We start from the raw sequence: 24,455 nt of genomic DNA, 5'->3' as shown, positions 1-24,455 counted from the left end.
GTCAAAATATACACAGGGACTGCTATTCTCTATAATACACAGGGACTGCTATTCTCTACAATATACACAGGGACTGCTATTCTCAATAATACACAGCGACTGCTATTCTCTACAATACACACAGGGACTGCTATTCTCAATAATACACAGCGACTGCTATTCTCTACAATACACACAGGGACTGCTGTTCTCCACAATACACACAGTGACTGCAATTCTCTATAATACACACAGGGACTGCTATTCACTATAATACACACAGGGACTGCTATTCTCAATAATGCACACAGGGACTGCTGTTCTCTTTCATACACACAGGGACTGCTATTCTCTAAAATACACACAGGGACTGCTGTTGTCTACAATACACACAGGGACTGCTATTCTCCACAATACACACAGGGACTGCTATTCTCTACAATACAGACAGGAACTGCTAGTCTCTATAATACACACAGGGACTGCTGTTCTCAATAATACACACAGGGACTGCTATTCTCTATAATACAGTCAGGGACTGCTGTTGTCTACAATACACACTGGGACTGCTATTCTGCACAATACACACAGTGATTGCTATTCTCTATAATACACACAGGGACTGCTATTCTCAATAACACACACAGGGACTGCTATTCTCTATAATACACACAGGGACTGCTATTCTCTACAATAAACACAGGGACTGCTATTCTCAATAATACACACAGGGACTGCTATTCTCCACAATACACACAGGGACTGCTGTTCTCTACAATACACACAGGGACTGCTGTTCTCTATAATACACACAGGGACTGCTATTCACTATAATACACACAGGGACTGCTATTCTCAATAATGCACACAGGGACTGCTGTTCTCTTTCATACACACAGGGACTGCTATTCTCTAAAATACACACAGTGACTGCTGTTGTCTACAATACACACAGGGACTGCTATTCTCCACAATACACACAGGGACTGCTATTCTCTACAATACAGACAGGAACTGCTAGTCTCTATAATACACACAGGGACTGCTCTTCTCAATAATACACACAGGGACTGCTATTCTCTATAATACAGTCAGGGACTGCTGTTGTCTACAATACACACTGGGACTGCTATTCTGCACAATACACACAGTGATTGCTATTCTCTATAATACACACAGGGACTGCTATTCTCAATAACACACACAGGGACTGCTATTCTCTATAATACACACAGGGACTGCTATTCTCTACAATAAACACAGGGACTGCTATTCTCAATAATACACACAGGGACTGCTATTCTCCACAATACACACAGGGACTGCTGTTCTCTACAATACACACAGGGACTGCTGTTCTCTATAATACACACAGGGAATGCTATTCTCGATAATACACACAGGGAATGCTATTCTCTACAATACACACAAGGACTGCTATTCTCTATAATACACACAGGGACTGCTATTCTCGATAATACACACAGGGGCTGCTGTTCTCAACAATACACACCAGAACAGCTATTCTCGATAATACACACAGGGACTGCGATTGTCAAAATATACACAGTGACTGCTATTCTCGATAATACACACAGGGAATGCTATTCTCTACAATACACACAGGGACTGCTATTCTCCATAATACACAGGGACTGCTATTCTCTACAATACACACAGGGACTGCTGTTGTCTACAATACACACAGGGACTGCTATTCTCCACAATACACACAGGGACTGCTATTCTCTACAATACAGACAGGAACTGCTAGTCTCTATAACACACACAGGGACAGCTATTCTCTATAATACACACAGGGATTGCTATTGTCGATAATACACACAGGGACAGCTATTCTCTATAACACACACAGTGACTGCTATTCTCCACAATACACACAGGGACAGCTATTCTCTATAATAAACACAGGGACTGCTATTCTTCATAATACACACAGGGACTGCTATTCTCGATAATACACACAGGGACTGCTATTCTCTATAATACACACCGAAACAGCTATTCTGTACAATAAACACAGGGACTGCGATTGTCAAAATATACACAGGGACTGCTATTCTCTATAATACACACAGGGATTGCTATTCTCTACAATATACACAGGGACTGCTATTCTCCATAATACACAGGGACTGCTATTCTCTACAATACACACAGGGACTGCTATTCTCCACAATACACACAGGGACAGCTATTCTCTATAATAAACACAGGGACTGCTATTCTTGATAATACACACAGGGACTGCTATTCTCGATAATACACACAGGGACTGCTATTCTCTATAATACACACCGAAACAGCTATTCTGTACAATAAACACAGGGACTGCGATTGTCAAAATATACACAGGGACTGCTATTCTCTATAATACACACAGGGATTGCTATTCTCGATAATACACACAGGGACAGCTATTCTCTATAATACACACAGTGACTGCAATTCTCTACAATACACACAGGGACTGCTATTCTCTACAATACACACAGGGACTGCTATTCTCTACAATACACACAGGGACTGCTATTCTCTATAATACACACAGGGACTGCTATTCTCTACAATACACACAGGGACTGCTATTCTCTACAATACACACAGGGACTGCTATTCTCGATAATACACAGTGGGACTGCTATTCTCTACAATACACACAGGGACTGCTATTCTCCATAATACACACAGGGACTGCTGTTCTCTCTAACACACACGGGGACTGCTATTCACTATAATACACACATGGACAGGTATTCTCAATAATACACACACCTGTTCCTGTGTGTATTGTAGAAAACAGCAGTCCCTGTGTGTATTGTAGAGAATAGCAGTCCCTGTGTGTGTTGTATGGAATAGCAGTCCCTGTGTGTATTATTGAGAATATCAGTCACTGTGTGTATTATTGAGAATAGCAGTCCCTGTGTGTATTTTAGAGAATACCAGTCCCGGTGTGTTTGTAGAGAACAGCAGTCCCTGTGTGTATTAGAAATAATACCAGTCCCTGTGTGTATTATAGAGAATTGCAGTCACTGTGTGTATTGTGGAGAATAGCAGTCTCTGTGTGGATTATAGAGAATAGCATTCCCTGTGTGTATTGCAGACAACAGCAGTCCCTGTGTGTATTAGAAATAATACCAGTCCCTGTTTGTATAGTAGAGAATAGCAGTCCCTGTGTGTATTATAGGGAACAGCAGTCCCTGTGTGTGTTGTAGAGAATAACAGTCCCTGTATGTATTTAGAAAATAGCAGTCCCTGTGTGTATTATAGAGAATAGCAGTCCCTGTGTGTATTGTGGAGAATCGCAGTCCCTATGTGTATTATTGAGAATAGCAGTTCCTGTGTGTATTATGGAGAACAGCAGTTGCTGTGTGTATTGTAGAGAACAGCAGTCCCTGTGTGTATTGTAGAGAATAGCAGTCCCTGTGTGTATTATAGAGAATAGCGGTCCGTGTGTTTTCGAGAATAGCAGTCCCTGTGTGTATTATAGAGAATAGCAGTCCCTGTGTGTATTGTGGAGAATAGCAGTCCCTGTGTGTAGTCTAGAGAATAGCGGTCCGTGTGTTTTCGAGAATAGCAGTCCCTGTGTGTATTATAGAGAATACCAGTCCCTGTGTGTATTGTAGAGAATAGCAGTCCCTGTGTGTATTGTGGAGAATAGCAGTCCCTGTGTGTATTATAGAGAATAGCAGTCCCTGTGTGTATTATAGAGAATAGCAGTCCCTGTGTGTATTGTAGAGAATAGCAGTCCCTGTGTGTATTGTAGAGAATAGCAGTCCCTGTGTGTATTACAGTGAATAGCAGTCCCTGTGTGTATTGTAAAGAATAGCAGTCCCTGTGTGTATTGTAGAGAATAGCAGTCCCTGTGTGTATTATAGTGAATAGCAGTCCCTGTGTGTATTGTAGAGAATAGCAGTCCCTGTGTGTATTATAGTGAATAGCAGTCCCTGTGTGTATTATAGTGAATAGCAGTCCCTGTGTGTATTATAGAGAATAGCAGTCCCTGTGTGTATTGTAGAGAATAGCAGTCCCTGTGTGTATTATAGTGAATAGCAGTCCCTGTGTGTATTGTAGAGAATAGCAGTCCCTGTGTGTATTGTAGAGAATAGCAGTCCCTGTGTGTATTATAGAGAATAGCAGTCCCTGTGTGTATTGTAGAGAATAGCAGTCCCTGTCTGTATTATAGAGAATAGCAGTCCCTGTGTGTATTATAGTGAATAGCAGTCCCTGTGTGTATTGTAGAGAATAGCAGTCCCTGTGTGTATTATAGTGAATAGCAGTCCCTGTGTGTATTGTAGAGAATAGCAGTCCCTGTGTGTATTGTAGAGAATAGCAGTCCCTGTCTGTATTATAGAGAATAGCAGTCCCTGTGTGTATTATAGTGAATACCAGTCCCTGTGTGTATAGTGGAGAATAGCAGTTCCTGTCTGTATTATAGAGAATAGCAGTCCCTGTGTGTATTATAGTGAATAGCAGTCCCTGTGTGTATTATAGTGAATAGCAGTCCCTGTGTGTATTGTAGAGAATAGCAGTCCCTGTGTGTATTATAGTGAATACCAGTCCCTGTGTGTATAGTGGAGAATAGCAGTCCCTGTGTGTATTATAGTGAATACCAGTCCCTGTGTGTATAGTGGAGGACAGCAGTCCCTGTGTGTATTGTAGAGAATAGCAGTCCCTGTGTGTATTATAGAGAATAGCGGTCCGTGTGTTTTCGAGAATAGCAGTCCCTGTGTGTATTATAGAGAATACCAGTCCCTGTGTGTATTGTAGAGAATAGCAGTCCCTGTGTGTATTGTGGAGAATAGCAGTCCCTGTGTGTATTATAGAGAATAGCAGTCCCTGTGTGTATTATAGAGAATAGCAGTCCCTGTGTGTATTGTAGAGAATAGCAGTCCCTGTGTGTATTGTAGAGAATAGCAGTCCCTGTGTGTATTACAGTGAATAGCAGTCCCTGTGTGTATTGTAAAGAATAGCAGTCCCTGTGTGTATTGTAGAGAATAGCAGTCCCTGTGTGTATTATAGTGAATAGCAGTCCCTGTGTGTATTGTAGAGAATAGCAGTCCCTGTGTGTATTATAGTGAATAGCAGTCCCTGTGTGTATTGTAGAGAATAGCAGTCCCTGTGTGTATTGTAGAGAATAGCAGTCCCTGTGTGTATTATAGTGAATAGCAGTCCCTGTGTGTATTATAGAGAATAGCAGTCCCTGTGTGTATTGTAGAGAATAGCAGTCCCTGTATGTATTATAGTGAATAGCAGTCCCTGTGTGTATTATAGTGAATAGCAGTCCCTGTGTGTATTGTAGAGAATAGCAGTCCCTGTGTGTATTATAGTGAATAGCAGTCCCTGTGTGTATTGTAGAGAATAGCAGTCCCTGTGTGTATTATAGTGAATAGCAGTCCCTGTGTGTATTGTAGAGAATAGCAGTCCCTGTGTGTATTGTAGAGAACAGCAGTCCCTGTGTGTATTGTAGAGAATAGCAGTCCCTGTGTGTATTGTAGAGAATAGCAGTCCCTGTGTGTATTATAGTGAACAGCAGTCCCTGTGTGTATTGTAGAGAATAGCAGTCCCTGTGTGTATTATAGTGAATAGCAGTCCCTGTGTGTATTATAGAGAATAGCAGTCCCTGTGTGTATTGTAAAGAATAGCAGTCCCTGTGTGTATTGTAGAGAATAGCAGTCCCTGTGTGTATTATAGTGAATAGCAGTCCCTGTGTGTATTGTAGAGAATAGCAGTCCCTGTGTGTATTATAGTGAATAGCAGTCCCTGTGTGTATTGTAGAGAATAGCAGTCCCTGTGTGTATTGTAGAGAATAGCAGTCCCTGTGTGTATTATAGTGAATAGCAGTCCCTGTGTGTATTGTAGAGAATAGCAGTCCCTGTGTGTATTATAGTGAATAGCAGTCCCTGTGTGTATTGTAGAGAATAGCAGTCCCTGTGTGTATTGTAGAGAACAGCAGTCCCTGTGTGTATTGTAGAGAATAGCAGTCCCTGTGTGTATTGTAGAGAATAGCAGTCCCTGTGTGTATTATAGTGAATAGCAGTCCCTGTGTGTATTGTAGAGAATAGCAGTCCCTGTGTGTATTATAGTGAATAGCAGTCCCTGTGTGTATTGTAGAGAATAGCAGTCCCTGTGTGTATTATAGTGAATAGCAGTCCCTGTGTGTATTATAGAGAATAGCAGTCCCTGTGTGTATTGTAGAGAATAGCAGTCCCTGTGTGTATTGTAGAGAATAGCAGTCCCTGTGTGTATTATAGTGAATAGCAGTCCCTGTGTGTATTGTAGAGAATAGCAGTCCCTGTGTGTATTATAGTGAATAGCAGTCCCTGTGTGTATTGTAGAGAATAGCAGTCCCTGTGTGTATTGTAGAGAATAGCAGTCCCTGTGTGTATTGTAGAGAATAGCAGTCCCTGTGTGTATTATAGTGAATAGCAGTCCCTGTGTGTATTGTAGAGAATAGCAGTCCCTGTGTGTATTGTAGAGAATAGCAGTCCCTGTGTGTATTATAGTGAATAGCAGTCCCTGTGTGTATTGTAGAGAATAGCAGTCCCTGTGTGTATTATAGTGAATAGCAGTCCCTGTGTGTATTGTAGAGAATAGCAGTCCCTGTGTGTATTGTTGAGAATAGCAGTCCCTGTCTGTATTATAGAGAATAGCAGTCCCTGTGTGTATTATAGTGAATACCAGTCCCTGTGTGTATAGTGGAGAATAGCAGTCCCTGTCTGTATTATAGAGAATAGCAGTCCCTGTGTGTATTATAGTGAATAGCAGTCCCTGTGTGTATAGTGGAGAACAGCAGTCCCTGTGTGTATAGTGGAGAACAGCAGTCCCTGTGTGTATAGTGGAGAACAGCAGTCCCTGTGTGTATTGTAGAGGACAGCAGTCCCTGTGTGTATTGTAGAGGACAGCAGTCCCTGTGCGTGTGGCAGTGATCCACAGGAAGGGGAAGACGGAGAGGGGGAACGTTACCGAGTTCTGCCTGTCCTGTGAATTGTACAGTAGGATCCTCCTCTCTACAATCTCCCCATGGGTCAGTGCGAAGGGAGCGAGAACCTGGACAAGGAACAGCAGAGAGAGCTCTCTCAGCACATTATCAGGCCATTCTAGCAGACCCCACTCCGGGAATTCCCTATCCCACCTCCCCTGGCCCAAGGGGGATTCCCTGCATCCCGCACACTCTCCAGAGAGGAATTCTCTATCCCGCTTCACCTGTCCCAAGGGGATTCCCTCCATCCGGCTCCGTGTCCCAAGGGGGATGTCCTGCAAACCGCTCCCTGTCCCGGGATGGGTGGGAAGAATCATCCATCCCTCTCGCTGTCCCAGGGTGGGGGAATCCTCTATCTCGCTCCCTGTCCCGGGGAGAGGGGGTGGGAATCTCCTATCCCGCTCCCTGTCCCGGGGAGAGGGGGTGGGAATCTCCTATCCCGCTCCCTGTCCCGGGGAGAGGGGGTGTGGAATGTACTATCTCGCTCCCTGTCCCGGGGAGAGGGGGTGGGAATCTCCTATCCCGCTCCCTGTCCCGGGGAGAGGGGGTGTGGAATGTACTATCCCGCTCCCTGTCCCGGGGAGAGGGGGTGTGGAATGTACTATCCCGCTCCCTGTCCCGGGGAGAGGGGGTGTGGAATGTACTATCTCGCTCCCTGTCCCGGGGAGAGGGGGTGGGAATCTCCTATCCCGCTCCCTGTCCCGGGGAGAGGGGGTGTGGAATGTACTATCCCGCTCCCTGTCCCGGGGAGAGGGGCTGTGGAATGTACTATCCCGCTCCCTGTCCCGGGGAGAGGGGGTGGGAATCTCCTATCCCGCTCCCTGTCCCGGGGAGAGGGGGTGTGGAATGTACTATCCCGCTCCCTGTCCCGGGGAGAGGGGGTGGGAATCTCCTATCTCGCTCCCTGTCCCGGGGAGAGGGGGTGTGGAATGTACTATCCCGCTCCCTGTCCCGGGGAGAGGGGGTGGGAATCTCCTATCTCGCTCCCTGTCCCGGGGAGAGGGGCTGTGGAATGTACTATCCCGCTCCCTGTCCCGGGGAGAGGGGGTGGGAATCTCCTATCCCGCTCCCTGTCCCGGGGAGAGGGGGTGTGGAATGTACCATCCTTCTCTCTGTCCCGGGGAGAGGGGATGTGGAATGTACCATCCTTCTCTCTGTCCCGGGGAGAGAAGGTGTGGAATGTACCATCCTTCTCTCTGTCCCGGGGAGAGGGGGTGTGGAATCTCCCATCCCGCTCTCTGTCCCGGGGAGAGGGGATGTGGAATGTACCATCCTTCTCTCTGTCCCGGGGAGAGAAGGTGTGGAATGTACCATCCTTCTCTCTGTCCCGGGGAGAGGGGGTGTGGAATCTCCCATCCCGCTCTCTGTCCCGGGGAGAGGGGATGTGGAATGTACCATCCTTCTCTCTGTCCCGGGGAGAGAAGGTGTGGAATGTACCATCCTTCTCTCTGTCCCGGGGAGAGGGGGTGTGGAATCTCCCATCCCGCTCTCTGTCCCAGGGAGAGGGGGTGTGGAATGTACCATCCTTCTCTCTGGCCCGGGGAGAGAAGGTGTGGAATGTACTATCCCGCTCTCTGTCCCAGGGAGAGGGGGTGTTGAATATCCCAAACCGCTCCTTCATCCCTCGGAGAAGGGATGGGAGTCTCCCATCCCGCTCCCGGTCCCAGGAATGGGGTGGGGGTTAGGAATCTCCCAACATGCTCCCTGTCCAGGGGAGGGAGGTGTGTGGGAATCTTCCATCCAGCTCCCTGTCCTGGGGGTTGGAAATCTCCCACCCCACTCCCTGTCCTGGGAAGGAGAATCTCCAACCCCTCTTCCCAGGACATGGAGCAGGATGGGAGATTCCACACACCCTCCCCGGGACAGGGGGCCGCATTTGAGACTCCCCACACCCACCCCCGAAATTGGGAGAGGGAGCGAGATTGATACTTCCCCCTCACCCACTTCCCAAGACAGGGAGCTAGATGGGAGAAACCCCCACCCCCCCGGGACAGGGAGCGAGATGGGAGATTCCCCTCCCCCACCCCCCCGGGACAGGGAGCTAGATGGGAGAAACCCCCACCCCCCCGGGACAGGGAGCGAGATGGGAGATTCCCCTCCCCCACCCCCTGGGACAGGGAGCAAGATGGGAGATTCCCCTCCCCCACCCCCTGGGACAGGGAGCAAGATGGGAGATTCTCCCCCACCCCCCGGACAGGGAGCGAGATGGTAGATTCTCTCCCACCCCCCCGGGACAGTGAGCGAGATGGGAGATACCTCCACCCCCCCGGGACAGGGAGCGAGATGGGAGATTCCCCTCCCCCCGGGACAGGGAGCGAGATGGGAGACTCCCCTCCCCCACCCCCCGGGACAGGGAGCGACATGGTACATTCTCCCCCGCCCCCCCGGGACAGGGAGCGAGATGGGAGATTCCCCTCCCCCACCCCCGGGACAGTGAGCGAGATGGGAGATACCTCCACCCCCCCGGGACAGTGACCGAGATGGGAGATTCCCCCACCCCCCGGGACAGTGAGCGAGATGGGAGATTCCCCCACCCCCCGGGACAGTGAGCGAGATGGGAGATTCCCCTCCCCCACCCCCCCAGGACAGGGAGCGAGATGGGAGATTCCCCCACCCCCTGGGACAGGGAGCGAGATGGGAGACTCGCCTCCCCCACCCCCCCGGGACAGGGAGCGGGATGGGAGATTCCCCCACCCCCTGGGACAGGGAGCAAGATGGGAGATTCCCCCACCCCCTGGGACAGGGAGCGAGATGGGAGACTCCCCTCCCCCACCCCCCCGGGACAGGGAGCGGGATGGGAGATTCCCCCACCCCCTGGGACAGGGAGCAAGATGGGAGATTCCCCCACCCCCTGGGACAGGGAGCGGGATGGGAGATTCCCCCACCCCCTGGGACAGGGAGCAAGATGGGAGATTCCCCCACCCCCTGGGACAGGGAGCAAGATGGGAGATTCCCCCACCCCCTGGGACAGGGAGCGAGATGGGAGATTCCCCCACCCCCTGGGACAGGGAGCGAGATGGGAGATTCCCCCACCCCCCAGGGACAGGGAGCGAGATGGGAGATTCCCCTCCCCCACCCCCCAGGGACAGGGAGCAAGATGGGAGATTCCCCTCCCCCACCCCCCAGGGACAGGGAGCGAGATGGGAGATTCCCCTCCCCCACCCCCCAGGGACAGGGAGCGAGATGGGAGATTCCCTCCCCCACCCCCTGGGACAGGGAGCAAGATGGGAGATTCCCCTCCCCCACCCCCCAGGGACAGGGAGCGGGATGGGGGACACACACAGGGACTGTGGTGGGGGTTGGGGGGAGATCTGGCATCCCGCTTCCTGTCCTGAGGTGGTCGAATCCTCCAGCCCACTCCCTCTTCTGGAGGGATTTGGGGGGTTGGGGGGGAGAATCCCCTCTCCCTGGGGGGGGGGGGGTTGGGGTGGGGCATCTCCCATCCCGTTCACGGTGACGGTGGGTTTGGGGGTGGGCGGGGGGGGGGATTGGACTCTCCCCTCCCACTCGCTGTGCCTGGGAGGAATCTCCTCGCCACATTCCCTGTTCTTTGTTGGGAAGCGTTGAGCGGAGGGTGGGGGCGCGGGGTCCGGGTGGGTTCCGTGAGCAGATTCCCCGTGCTGCGGGTGTGTGGACCCCTGGGGTCTGTGGGACCTGTCACCTCTCGGTCCCCTGCTGCTGTGGGGAATCCCAAGCCCAAAGCTTGGGCCCTCACGGTCCCGGGCGCAGATTCGGAACAATTGGGTGTTTTACACCCCCCCCATCCCACCCCCCCCCCCCCCCCCCCCCCCCGACACTCACCTCCGCCAGCTTGGTGGCTCCCTGGTCCCCGATCTGATTGGAAGCCAGACTGAGCCACACCAGAGTTCGGTTCAAACGCAATCCCTGCGGAAGGAATGGAATGGGATGGAATGGGAATGTCTCCTTCCAATGTTGGGAGTGTCCCGGAGAGGGAGCAGCCTGGACAGATGGCAGGAAGGGTGTGGAGGTAGGAGGGGGCAGCTGGGGTAATGGAGAGAGGGATGGAGTGACAAGCTGAGAGGAGAGACCCCCAAGGGAAAGCAGCGAGCGAGGAGCCCAGCAGCTCCGGGGTCTGCATGCACCGAACCCCGAAAACTGACAGGTTGCAGCAGAAATTACACGGATGAGACTTGCTCAGGAATACAAGTTTCAAAAGCAGAAAGTGGATTAGGTGTGAGGCTGAGCGTTTGTATTTAAGAGTCTGTGTGTACGCACCTGAAAGGACCCGCATAGCAGAGAGCCAGCGTGAGGGAGAGTACAGTACAGGGAGTGTGTGTGGGTGTGTTTGTCAGGCTGGGAGTCTGTGGTGCGTCAGCCGGAGAAGATGTGTGTGTGTGAGGGAGTGGGAATGTGTGTGTGTGAAGGAGAGGGAATGTGTGTGTGTGAGGGAGAGGGAATGTGTGTGTGTGAGGGAGAGGGAATGTGTGTGTGTTAGGTAGTGGGAATGTGTCTGTGTGAGGGAGTGGGAATGTGTGTGTGTGAGGGAGAGGGAATGTGTGCGTGTGAGGGAGAGGGAATGTGTGTGTGTGAGGGAGAGGGAATGTGTGTGTGAGGGAGAGGGAATGTGTGTGTGTGAGGGAGAGGGAATGTGTGTGTGTGAGGGAGAGGGAATGTGTGTGTGTGAGGGAGTGGGAATGTGTGTGTGTTAGGGAGAGGGAATGTGTGTGTGTTAGGGAGAGGGAATGTGTGTGTGTGAGGGAGAGGGAATGTGTGTGTGTGAGGGAGAGGGAATGTGTGTGTGTGAGGGAGAGGGAATGTGTGTGTGTTAGGGAGTGGGAATGTGTGTGTGTTAGGGAGTGGGAATGTGTGTGTGTGAGGGAGAGGGAATGTGTGTGTGTTAGGGAGAGGGAATGTGTGTGTGTGAGGGAGAGGGAATGTGTGTGTGTTAGGGAGTGGGAATGTGTGTGTGTGAGGGAGAGGGAATGTGTGTGTGTTAGGGAGAGGGAATGTGTGTGTGTGAGGGAGAGGGAATGTGTGTGTGTGAGGGAGAGGGAATGTGTGTGTGTGAGGGAGTGGGAATGTGTGTGTGTGAGGGAGAGGGAATGTGTGTGTGAGGGAGAGGGAATGTGTGTGTGTGAAGGAGAGGGAATGTGTGTGTGTGAGGGAGAGGGAATGTGTGTGTGTTAGGTAGTGGGAATGTGTGTGTGTGAGGGAGTGGGAATGTGTGTGTGAGGGAGAGGGAATGTGTGTGTGTGAGGGAGTGGGAATGTGTGTGTGTTAGGGAGAGGGAATGTGTGTGTGAGGGAGTGGGAATGTGTGTGTGTGAGGGAGAGGGAATGTGTGTGTGTGAGGGAGAGGGAATGTGTGTGTGAGGGAGAGGGAATGTGTGTGTGTGAGGGAGAGGGAATGTGTGTGTGTGAGGGAGTGGGAATGTGTGTGTGTGAGGGAGAGGGAATGTGTGTGTGTGAGGGAGAGGGAATGTGTGTGTGTGAGGGAGAGGGAATGTGTGTGTGAGGGAGAGGGAATGTGTGTGTGTGAGGGAGAGGGAATGTGTGTGTGTGAGGGAGAGGGAATGTGTGTGTGTGAGGGAGTGGGAATGTGTGTGTGTTAGGGAGAGGGAATGTGTGTGTGTTAGGGAGAGGGAATGTGTGTGTGTGAGGGAGAGGGAATGTGTGTGTGTGAGGGAGAGGGAATGTGTGTGTGTGAGGGAGAGGGAATGTGTGTGTGTTAGGGAGTGGGAATGTGTGTGTGTGAGGGAGAGGGAATGTGTGTGTGTTAGGGAGAGGGAATGTGTGTGTGTGAGGGAGAGGGAATGTGTGTGTGTTAGGGAGTGGGAATGTGTGTGTGTGAGGGAGAGGGAATGTGTGTGTGTTAGGGAGAGGGAATGTGTGTGTGTGAGGGAGAGGGAATGTGTGTGTGTGAGGGAGAGGGAATGTGTGTGTGTGAGGGAGTGGGAATGTGTGTGTGTGAGGGAGTGGGAATGTGTGTGTGAGGGAGAGGGAATGTGTGTGTGTGAGGGAGTGGGAATGTGTGTGTGTTAGGGAGAGGGAATGTGTGTGTGAGGGAGTGGGAATGTGTGTGTGTGAGGGAGAGGGAATGTGTGTGTGTGAGGGAGAGGGAATGTGTGTGTGAGGGAGAGGGAATGTGTGTGTGAGGGAGAGGGAATGTGTGTGTGTGAGGGAGAGGGAATGTGTGTGTGTGAGGGAGTGGGAATGTGTGTGTGTGAGGGAGAGGGAATGTGTGTGTGTGAGGGAGAGGGAATATGTGTGTGTGAGGGAGAGGGAATGTGTGTGTGAGGGAGAGGGAATGTGTGTGTGTGAGGGAGAGGGAATGTGTGTGTGTGAGGGAGAGGGAATGTGTGTGTGTGAGGGAGTGGGAATGTGTGTGTGTTAGGGAGAGGGAATGTGTGTGTGTTAGGGAGAGGGAATGTGTGTGTGTGAGGGAGAGGGAATGTGTGTGTGTGAGGGAGAGGGAATGTGTGTGTGTGAGGGAGAGGGAATGTGTGTGTGTTAGGGAGTGGGAATGTGTGTGTGTGAGGGAGAGGGAATGTGTGTGTGTTAGGGAGAGGGAATGTGTGTGTGTGAGGGAGAGGGAATGTGTGTGTGTTAGGGAGTGGGAATGTGTGTGTGTGAGGGAGAGGGAATGTGTGTGTGTGAGGGAGAGGGAATGTGTGTGTGTGAGGGAGTGGGAATGTGTGTGTGTGAGGGAGAGGGAATGTGTGTGTGAGGGAGAGGGAATGTGTGTGTGTGAGGGAGAGGGAATGTGTGTGTGTTAGGGAGAGGGAATGTGTGTGTGTGAGGGAGAGGGAATGTGTGTGTGTTAGGGAGAGGGAATGTGTGTGTGTGAGGGAGAGGGAATGTGTGTGTGTGAGGGAGAGGGAATGTGTGTGTGTGAGGGAGTGGGAATGTGTGTGTGTGAGGGAGAGGGAATGTGTGTGTGTGAGGGAGAGGGAATGTGTGTGTGTTAGGGAGTGGGAATGTGTGTGTGTGAGGGAGTGGGAATGTGTGTGTGTTAGGGAGAGGGAATGTGTGTGTGTTAGGGAGTGGGAATGTGTGTGTGTGAGGGAGAGGGAATGTGTGTGTGTGAGGGAGTGGGAATGTGTGTGTGTGAGGGAGAGGGAATGTGTGTGTGTGAGGGAGTGGGAATGTGTGTGTGTGAGGGAGTGGGAATGTGTGTGTGTGAGGGAGTGGGAATGTGTGTGTTAGGGAGTGGGAATGTGTGTGTTAGGGAGAGGGAATGTGTGTGTGTGAGGGAGAGGGAATGTGTGTGTGTTAGGGAGAGGGAATGTGTGTGTGTGAGGGAGTGGGAATGTGTGTGTGTGAGGGAGAGGGAATGTGTGTGTGTTAGGGAGTGGGAATGTGTGTGTGTGAGGGAGAGGGAATGTGTGTGTGTTAGGGAGAGGGAATGTGTGTGTGTGTGGGAGAGGGAATGTGTGTGTGTTAGGGAGTGGGAATGTGTGTGTGTGAGGGAGTGGGAATGTGTGTGTGTGAGGGAGTGGGAATGTGTGTGTGTTAGGGAGAGGGAATGTGTGTGTGTGAGGGAGTGGGAATGTGTGTGTGTGAGGGAGTGGGAATGTGTGTGCGTGAGGGAGTGGGAATGTGTGTGTGTTAGGGAGTGGGAATGTGTGTGTGTTAGGGAGAGGGAATGTGTGTGTGTGAGGGAGAGGGAATGTGTGTGTGTGAGGGAGAGGGAATGTGTGTGTGTGAGGGAGTGGGAATGTGTGTGTGTGTGGGAGTGGGAATGTGTGTGTGAAATGATAATGTGCGTGCCCTTGCGTGAGTGTACGAGTGTGTGCACGCCTGAGAGAGTGTTTGTGTTTGTGGGAGTGTGAATGTTTGCACATGAGCCAGAATGTGACGGATTGTGTGTGATGGCGATACGGTGTGCGGGCGAATAAGCAAGTGTGAGAATGTGTGCGCGAGTGTGAGAAAGCCTGTGCGTGAGTGAGAAAGTGTGGGAGAGTGAGTGAGAAAGTGTGCGTGTGTCTGCGAGCGTGTGAGTGACAGACAGAGTGAGAATGAGAGAGAGAAAAGGGCGGGACGATGACTGGTGTGAGAGGAGAGAGAACAACAGCTATCGGAAGGTGACACTGTTACAGCGAGGTCTCACTTACATCAGCGATGTACCCAGCTCCTACGTCAGTGATGTGATTAAAGCTGAGATTTAACGTCATTAAGGTCTTGTTTGACTTTTTAATTGTAGAAAGTGCCTCTCCAATCAACTTGGCTCCGGCATCATCAATCTTGTTGTTTCTCAGAGTTAGATTCTGGAATCTACGAAATAATTCCTCATTAATGTTGGGACAGAGCGACAGGACAGTTCCACCCCGTTAGACAGCGACCACTGGAAGGTGGGGGGTTAGCGAGGGGCAGCGCATGGGGAACGCCAGACCCCTGACAATTCCACTCCGAGACCCCTCCCCAACAACGTGGTGACATATATCGGCCGTTTCTTTGGGGGTCAGAACCCCAGATGTCCCCTCCCCAAAGGGGAACTGCGTCCCTCGGTCACACAGAAAAGGAAAGGGGTTTCATCAGGTCACGATGGGGAGTCAGACCCGCCACCTTCACAAGGTGGGCAATGACGGACAGACATTAAATACTGGTCCAGACAGACACTGGCACATGAAGGGCAGGGACAAGTTCAAAAGACACGTGTGGAGTGAGCAGAAAATAGTCACCAAGATGTACATGGCGCCAGGCAGCGCAAAGGGTTAACATCACGCACAGTTACTGGGGTTCAAACACTGCTCAAGACACACGTCACCATGATCCCACACAATACACCCAGAGCAGCACTGAGACACTGCAGCACTGTCACGGGGACAGCACTGAGACACTGCACTGTCACAGGGACAGCACTGAGACACTGCAGCACTGTCACAGGGACAGCACTGAGACACTGCAGCACTGTCACGGGGACAGCACTGAGACAATGCAGCACTGTCACAGGGACAGCACTGAGACACTGCAGCACTGTCACAGGGACAGCACTGAGACACTGCAGCACTGTCAAAGGGACAGCACTGAGACACTGCAGCACTGTCACGGGGACAGCACTGAGACACTGCAGCACTGTCACGGGGACAGCACTGAGACAATGCAGCACTGTCACGGGGACAGCACTGAGACACTGCAGCACTGTCAAAGGGACAGCACTGAGACACTGCAGCACTGTCACGGGGACAGCACTGAGACACTGCAGCACTGTCACGGGGACAGCGCTGACACACTGCAGCACTGTCACAGGGACAGCACTGAGACACTGCAGCACTGTCACGGGGACAGCACTGAGACACTGCAGCACTGTCACAGGGACAGCACTGAGACACTGCAGCACTGTCACAGGGACAGCACTGAGACACTGCAGAACTGTCACGGGGACAGCACTGAGACAATGCAGCACTGTCACGGGGACAGCACTGAGACAATGCAGCACTGTCACAGGGACAGCACTGAGACAATGCAGCACTGTCACAGGGACAGCACTGAGACACCGCAGCACTGTCACGGGGACAGCACTGAGACACCGCAGCACTGTCACGGGGACAGCACTGAGACACCGCAGCACTGTCACGGGGACAGCACTGAGACACCGCAGCACTGTCACGGGGACAGCACTGAGACACCGCAGCACTGTCACGGGGACAGCACTGAGACACTGCAGCACTGTCACAGGGACAGCACTGAGACAATGCAGCACTGTCACAGGGACAGCACTGAGACAATGCAGCACTGTCACAGGGACAGCACTGAGACACCGCAGCACTGTCACGGGGACAGCACTGAGACACCGCAGCACTGTCACGGGGACAGCACTGAGACACCGCAGCACTGTCACGGGGACAGCACTGAGACACCGCAGCACTGTCACGGGGACAGCACTGAGACACCGCAGCACTGTCACGGGGACAGCACTGAGACACTGCAGCACTGTCACAGGGACAGCACTGAGACACTGTCACAGGGACAGCACTGAGACACTGCAGCACTGTCACGGGGACAGCACTGAGACACTGCAGCACTGTCGCGGGGACAGCACTGAGACACTGCAGCACAGTCACAGAGACAGCACTGAGACACTGCAGCACTGTCACAGGGACAGCACTGAGACAATGCAGCACTGTCACAGGGACAGCACTGAGACACCGCAGCACTGTCACGGGGACAGCACTGAGACACCGCAGCACTGTCACGGGGACAGCACTGAGACACTGCAGCACTGTCACGGGGACAGCACTGAGACACTGCAGCACTGTCACGGGGACAGCACTGAGACACCGCAGCACTGTCACGGGGACAGCACTGAGACACTGCAGCACTGTCACGGGGACAGCACTGAGACACTGCAGCACTGTCACGGGGACAGCACTGAGACACTGCAGCACTGTCACGGGGACAGCACTGAGACACTGCAGCACTGTCACGGGGACAGCACTGAGACACCGCAGCACTGTCACGGGGACAGCACTGAGACACTGCAGCACTGTCACAGGGACAGCACTGAGACACTGTCACAGGGACAGCACTGAGACACTGCAGCACTGTCACAGGGACAGCACTGAGACACTGCAGCACTGTCACGGGGACAGCACTGAGACACTGCAGCACTGTCACAGGGACAGCACTGAGACACTGCAGCACTGTCACAGGGACAGCACTGAGACACTGCACTGTCACAGGGACAGCACTGAGACACTGCAGCACTGTCACGGGGACAGCACTGAGACACTGCAGCACTGTCACGGTGACAGCACTGAGAAACTGCACTGTCACAGGGACAGCACTGAGACACTGCAGCACTGTCACGGGGACAGCACTGAGACACTGCACTGTCACACGGACAGCACTGAGACACCGCAGCACTGTCACGGGGACAGCACTGAGACACTGCAGCACTGTCACAGGGACAGCACTGACACACTGCAGCACTGTCACGGGGACAGCACTGAGACACTGCAGCACTGTCACGGGGACAGCACAGAGACACTGCAGCACTGTCACAGGGACAGCACTGAGACACTGCAGCACTGTCACAGGGACAGCACTGAGACACTGCACTGTCACAGGGACAGCACTGAGACACTGCAGCACTGTCACAGGGACAGCACTGAGACACTGCACTGTCACAGGGACAGCACTGAGACACTGCAGCACTGTCACAGGGACAGCACTGAGACAATGCAGCACTGTCACGGGGACAGCACTGAGACACTGCAGCACTGTCACAGGGACAGCACTGAGACACTGCACTGTCACAGGGACAGCACTGAGACACTGCACTGTCACAGGGACAGCACTGAGACACTGCAGCACTGTCACGGGGACAGCACTGAGACACTGCAGCACTGTCACGGGGACAGCACTGAGACACTGCAGCACTGTCGCGGGGACAGCACTGAGACACTGCAGCACTGTCACGGGGACAGCACTGAGACACTGCAGCACTGTCACGGGGACAGCACTGAGACACTGCAGCACTGTCACAGGGACAGCACTGACACACTGCAGCACTGTCACGGGGACAGCAATGAGACACTGCAGCACTGTCACAGGGACAGCACTGAGACACTGCAGCACTGTCACGGGGACAGCACTGAGACACTGCACTGTCACACGGACAGCACTGAGACACCGCAGCACTGTCACAGGGACAGCACTGAGACACTGCACTGTCACAGGGACAGCACTGAGACACTGCACTGTCACAGGGACAGCACTGACACACTGCAGCACTGTCACAGGGACAGCACTGAGACACTGCAGCACTGTCACGGGGACAGCACTGAGACACTGCAGCACTGTCACGGGGACAGCACTGAGACACTGCAGCACTGTCACGGGGATAGCACTGAGACGCTGCAGCACTGTCACGGGGACAGCACTGAGACACTGCAGCACTGTCACAGGGACAGCACTGAGACACTGCAGCACTGTCACAGGGACAGCACTGAGACACTGTCACAGGGACAGCACTGAGACACTGCAGCACTGTCACAGGGACAGCACTGAGACACTGCAGCACTGTCACGGGGACAGCACTGAGACACCGCAGCACTGTCACAGGGACAGCACTGAGACACCGCAGCACTGTCGCGGGGACAGCACTGAGACACTGCAGCACTGTCACGGGGACAGCACTGAGACACTGCAGCACTGTCACAGGGACAGCACTGAGACACTGCAGCACTGTCACAGGGACAGCACTGACACACTGCAGCACTGTCACGGGGACAGCACTGAGACACCGCAGCACTGTCACGGGGACAGCACTGAGACACCGCAGCACTGTCACGGGGACAGCACTGAGACACTGCAGCACTGTCACAGGGACAGCACTGAGACACTGCAGCACTGTCACAGGGACAGCACTGAGACACTGCAGCACTGTCACGGGGACAGCACTGAGACACCGCAGCACTGTCACGGGGACAGCACTGAGACACTGCAGCACTGTCACAGGGACAGCACTGAGACACTGTCACAGGGACAGCACTGAGACACTGCAGCACTGTCACAGGGACAGCACTGAGACACTGCAGCACTGTCACGGGGACAGCACTGAGACACTGCAGCACTGTCACAGGGACAGCACTGAGACACTGCAGCACTGTCACAGGGACAGCACTGAGACACTGCAGCACTGTCACGGGGACAGCACTGAGACACTGCAGCACTGTCACGGTGACAGCACTGAGACACTGCAGCACTGTCACGGGGACAGCGCTGACACACTGCAGCACTGTCACGGGGACAGCACTGAGACACTGCAGCACTGTCACGGGGACAGCACTGAGACACTGCAGCACTGTCACAGAGACAGCACTGAGACACTGCAGAACTGTCACGGGGACAGCACTGAGACAATGCAGCACTGTCACAGGGACAGCACTGAGACAATGCAGCACTGTCACAGGGACAGCACTGAGACACCGCAGCACTGTCACGGGGACAGCACTGAGACACCGCAGCACTGTCACGGGGACAGCACTGAGACACTGCAGCACTGTCACAGGGACAGCACTGAGACACTGTCACAGGGACAGCACTGAGACACTGCAGCACTGTCACAGGGACAGCACTGAGACACTGCAGCACTGTCACGGGGACAGCACTGAGACACTGCAGCACTGTCACAGGGACAGCACTGAGACACTGCAGCACTGTCACAGGGACAGCACTGAGACACTGCAGCACTGTCACAGGGACAGCACTGAGACACTGTCACAGGGACAGCACTGAGACACTGCAGCACTGTCACGGGGACAGCACTGAGACACTGCAGCACTGTCACGGGGACAGCGCTGACACACTGCAGCACTGTCACGGGGACAGCACTGAGACACTGCAGCACTGTCACGGGGACAGCACTGAGACACTGCAGCACTGTCACGGAGACAGCACTGAGACACTGCAGAACTGTCACGGGGACAGCACTGAGACAATGCAGCACTGTCACAGGGACAGCACTGAGACACTGCAGCACTGTCACGGGGACAGCACTGAGACACCGCAGCACTGTCACGGGGACAGCACTGAGACACCGCAGCACTGTCACGGGGACAGCACTGAGACACCGCAGCACTGTCACGGGGACAGCACTGAGACACTGCAGCACTGTCACGGGGACAGCACTGAGACACTGCACTGTCACACGGACAGCACTGAGACACCGCAGCACTGTCACGGGGACAGCACTGAGACACCGCAGCACTGTCACGGGGACAGCACTGAGACACCGCAGCACTGTCACAGGGACAGCACTGAGACACTGCAGCACTGTCACAGGGACAGCACGGAGACACTGCAGCACTGTCACGGGGACAGCACTGAGACACTGCAGCACTGTCATGGGGACAGCACTGAGACACTGCACTGTCACACGGACAGCACTGAGACACCGCAGCACTGTCACGGGGACAGCACTGAGACACCGCAGCACTGTCACAGGGACAGCACTGAGACACTGCAGCACTGTCACAGGGACAGCACGGAGACACTGCAGCACTGTCACGGGGACAGCACTGAGACACTGCAGCACTGTCATGGGGACAGCACTGAGACACCGCAGCACAGTCACGGGGACAGCACTGAGACACCGCAGCACTGTCACGGGGACAGCACTGAGACACTGCAGCACTGTCACAGGGACAGCACTGACACACTGCAGCACTGTCACGGGGACAGCACTGAGACACTGCAGCACTGTCACGGGGACAGCACTGAGACACTGCAGCACTGTCACGGGGACAGCACTGAGACGCTGCAGCACTGTCACGGGGACAGCACTGAGACACTGCAGCACTGTCACAGGGACAGCACTGAGACACTGCAGCACTGTCACAGGGACAGCACTGAGACACTGTCACAGGGACAGCACTGAGACACTGCAGCACTGTCACAGGGACAGCACTGAGACACTGCAGCACTGTCACGGGGACAGCACTGAGACACCGCAGCACTGTCACAGGGACAGCACTGAGACACCGCAGCACTGTCGCGGGGACAGCACTGAGACACTGCAGCACTGTCACGGGGACAGCACTGAGACACTGCAGCACTGTCACAGGGACAGCACTGAGACACTGCAGCACTGTCACAGGGACAGCACTGACACACTGCAGCACTGTCACGGGGACAGCACTGAGACACCGCAGCACTGTCACGGGGACAGCACTGAGACACCGCAGCACTGTCACGGGGACAGCACTGAGACACTGCAGCACTGTCACAGGGACAGCACTGAGACACTGCAGCACTGTCACAGGGACAGCACTGACACACTGCAGCACTGTCACGGGGACAGCACTGAGACACTGCAGCACTGTCACGGGGACAGCACTGAGACACCGCAGCACTGTCACGGGGACAGCACTGAGACACTGCAGCACTGTCACAGGGACAGCACTGAGACACCGCAGCACTGTCACAGGGACAGCACTGAGACATTGCAGCACTGTCACGGGGACAGCACTGAGACACTGCACTGTCACAGGGACAGCACTGAGACACTGCACTGTCACGGGGACAGCACTGAGACACTGCACTGTCACAGGGACAGCACTGAGACACTGCAGCACTGTCACGGGGACAGCACTGAGACACCGCAGCACTGTCACGGGGACAGCACTGAGACACTGCAGCACTGTCACGGGGACAGCACTGAGACACTGCAGCACTGTCACGGGGACAGCACTGAGACACCGCAGCACTGTCACGGGGACAGCACTGAGACACCGCAGCACTGTCACGGGGACAGCACTGAGACACTGCAGCACTGTCACGGGGACAGCACTGAGACACTGCAGCACTGTCACAGGGACAGCACTGAGACACTGCAGCACTGTCACAGGGACAGCACGGAGACACTGCAGCACTGTCACGGGGACAGCACTGAGACACTGCAGCACTGTCACAGGGACAGCACTGAGACACTGCAGCACTGTCACAGGGACAGCACTGAGACACTGTCACAGGGACAGCACTGAGACACTGCAGCACTGTCACGGGGACAGCACTGAGACACTGCAGCACTGTCACAGGGACAGCACTGAGACACTGCAGCACTGTCACGGGGACAGCACTGAGACACTGCAGCACTGTCACGGGGACAGCACTGAGACACCGCAGCACTGTCACGGGGACAGCACTGAGACACCGCAGCACTGTCACGGGGACAGCACTGAGACACCGCAGCACTGTCACGGGGACAGCACTGAGACACTGCAGCACTGTCACGGGGACAGCACTGAGACACTGCAGCACTGTCACAGGGACAGCACTGAGACACTGCAGCACTGTCACAGGGACAGCACGGAGACACTGCAGCACTGTCACGGGGACAGCACTGAGACACTGCAGCACTGTCACAGGGACAGCACTGAGACACTGCAGCACTGTCACAGGGACAGCACTGAGACACTGTCACAGGGACAGCACTGAGACACTGCAGCACTGTCACGGGGACAGCACTGAGACACCGCAGCACTGTCACAGGGACAGCACTGAGACACCGCAGCACTGTCGCGGGGACAGCACTGAGACACTGCAGCACTGTCACGGGGACAGCACTGAGACACTGCAGCACTGTCACAGGGACAGCACTGAGACACTGCAGCACTGTCACAGGGACAGCACTGACACACTGCAGCACTGTCACGGGGACAGCACTGAGACACTGCAGCACTGTCACGGGGACAGCACTGAGACACCGCAGCACTGTCACGGGGACAGCACTGAGACACCGCAGCACTGTCACGGGGACAGCACTGAGACACTGCAGCACTGTCACAGGGACAGCACTGAGACACTGCAGCACTGTCACAGGGACAGCACTGACACACTGCAGCACTGTCACGGGGACAGCACTGAGACACTGCAGCACTGTCACGGGGACAGCACTGAGACACCGCAGCACTGTCACAGGGACAGCACTGAGACACTGCAGCACTGTCACAGGGACAGCACTGAGACACCGCAGCACTGTCACAGGGACAGCACTGAGACATTGCAGCACTGTCACGGGGACAGCACTGAGAAACTGCACTGTCACAGGGACAACACTGAGACACTGCACTGTCACGGGGACAGCACTGAGACACTGCACTGTCACAGGGACAGCACTGAGACACTGCAGCACTGTCACGGGGACAGCACTGAGACACCGCAGCACTGTCACGGGGACAGCACTGAGACACTGTCACAGGGACAGCACTGAGACACTGCAGCACTGTCACGGGGACAGCACTGAGACACTGCAGCACTGTCACGGGGACAGCACTGAGACACTGCAGCACTGTCACGGGGACAGCACTGAGACACCGCAGCACTGTCACGGGGACAGCACTGAGACACTGCAGCACTGTCACAGGGACAGCACGGAGACACTGCAGCACTGTCACGGGGACAGCACTGAGACACCGCAGCACTGTCACAGGAACAGCACTGAGACACTGCAGCACTGTCACAGGGACAGCACTGAGACACTGTCACAGAGACAGCACTGAGACACTGCAGCACTGTCACAGAGACAGCACTGAGACACTGCAGCACTGTCACGGGGACAGCACTGAGACACTGCAGCACTGTCACAGGGACAGCACTGAGACACTGCAGCACTGTCACAGGGACAGCACTGAGACACTGCAGCGCTGTCACGGGGACAGCACTGAGACACTGCAGCACTGTCACGGGGACAGCACTGAGACACTGCAGCACTGTCACAGGGACAGCACGGAGACACTGCAGCACTGTCACGGGGACAGCACTGAGGGAGTGGGCACTGTTGGAGGGTCAGTGCTGAGGGAGCGGGTACTGTCGGAGGGTCAGCTCTGAGAGAGTGGGCGCTGTCGGAGGGTCAGTGCTGAGGGAGTGGGTGCTGTCGGAGGGTCAGTGCTGAGGGAGTGGGTGCTGTCGGAGGGTCAGTGCTGAGGGAGTGGGCGCTGTCGGAGGGTCAGTGCTGAGGGAGTGGGTGCTGTCGGAGGGTCAGTGCTGAGGGAGTGGGTGCTGTCGGA

General features: G+C 54.1%; 1 protein-coding gene across 2 annotated transcripts in view; it reads right to left on the bottom strand.

Annotated features, from left to right (window-relative positions):
- lrrc71 (leucine rich repeat containing 71) overlaps window positions 1-24,455 on the bottom strand; it is a 131,356-nt gene that overhangs the window by 86,945 nt on the left and 19,956 nt on the right. Inside the window, exons 6-8 of one of the 2 annotated variants that reach the window (XM_060820745.1) lie at window positions 15,057-15,216; window positions 10,784-10,867; window positions 6,967-7,050 (exon numbers count right to left, since the gene is read on the bottom strand). In XM_060820745.1, coding sequence (XP_060676728.1) covers window positions 6,967-7,050; window positions 10,784-10,867; window positions 15,057-15,216 — 328 coding nt within the window. The remainder of the gene's footprint in view (window positions 1-6,966; window positions 7,051-10,783; window positions 10,868-15,056; window positions 15,217-24,455) is intronic. The other variant, XM_060820746.1, reaches the window with a different exon arrangement.

Source organism: Hemiscyllium ocellatum, chromosome 50 (assembly GCF_020745735.1).
Source record: "Hemiscyllium ocellatum isolate sHemOce1 chromosome 50, sHemOce1.pat.X.cur, whole genome shotgun sequence".
In the NCBI taxonomy this organism is placed as follows: Eukaryota; Metazoa; Chordata; class Chondrichthyes; order Orectolobiformes; family Hemiscylliidae; genus Hemiscyllium; species Hemiscyllium ocellatum.
Note: the sequence above shows the minus strand (reverse complement) of the source record. Positions and strands in the feature narration are given on the sequence as shown.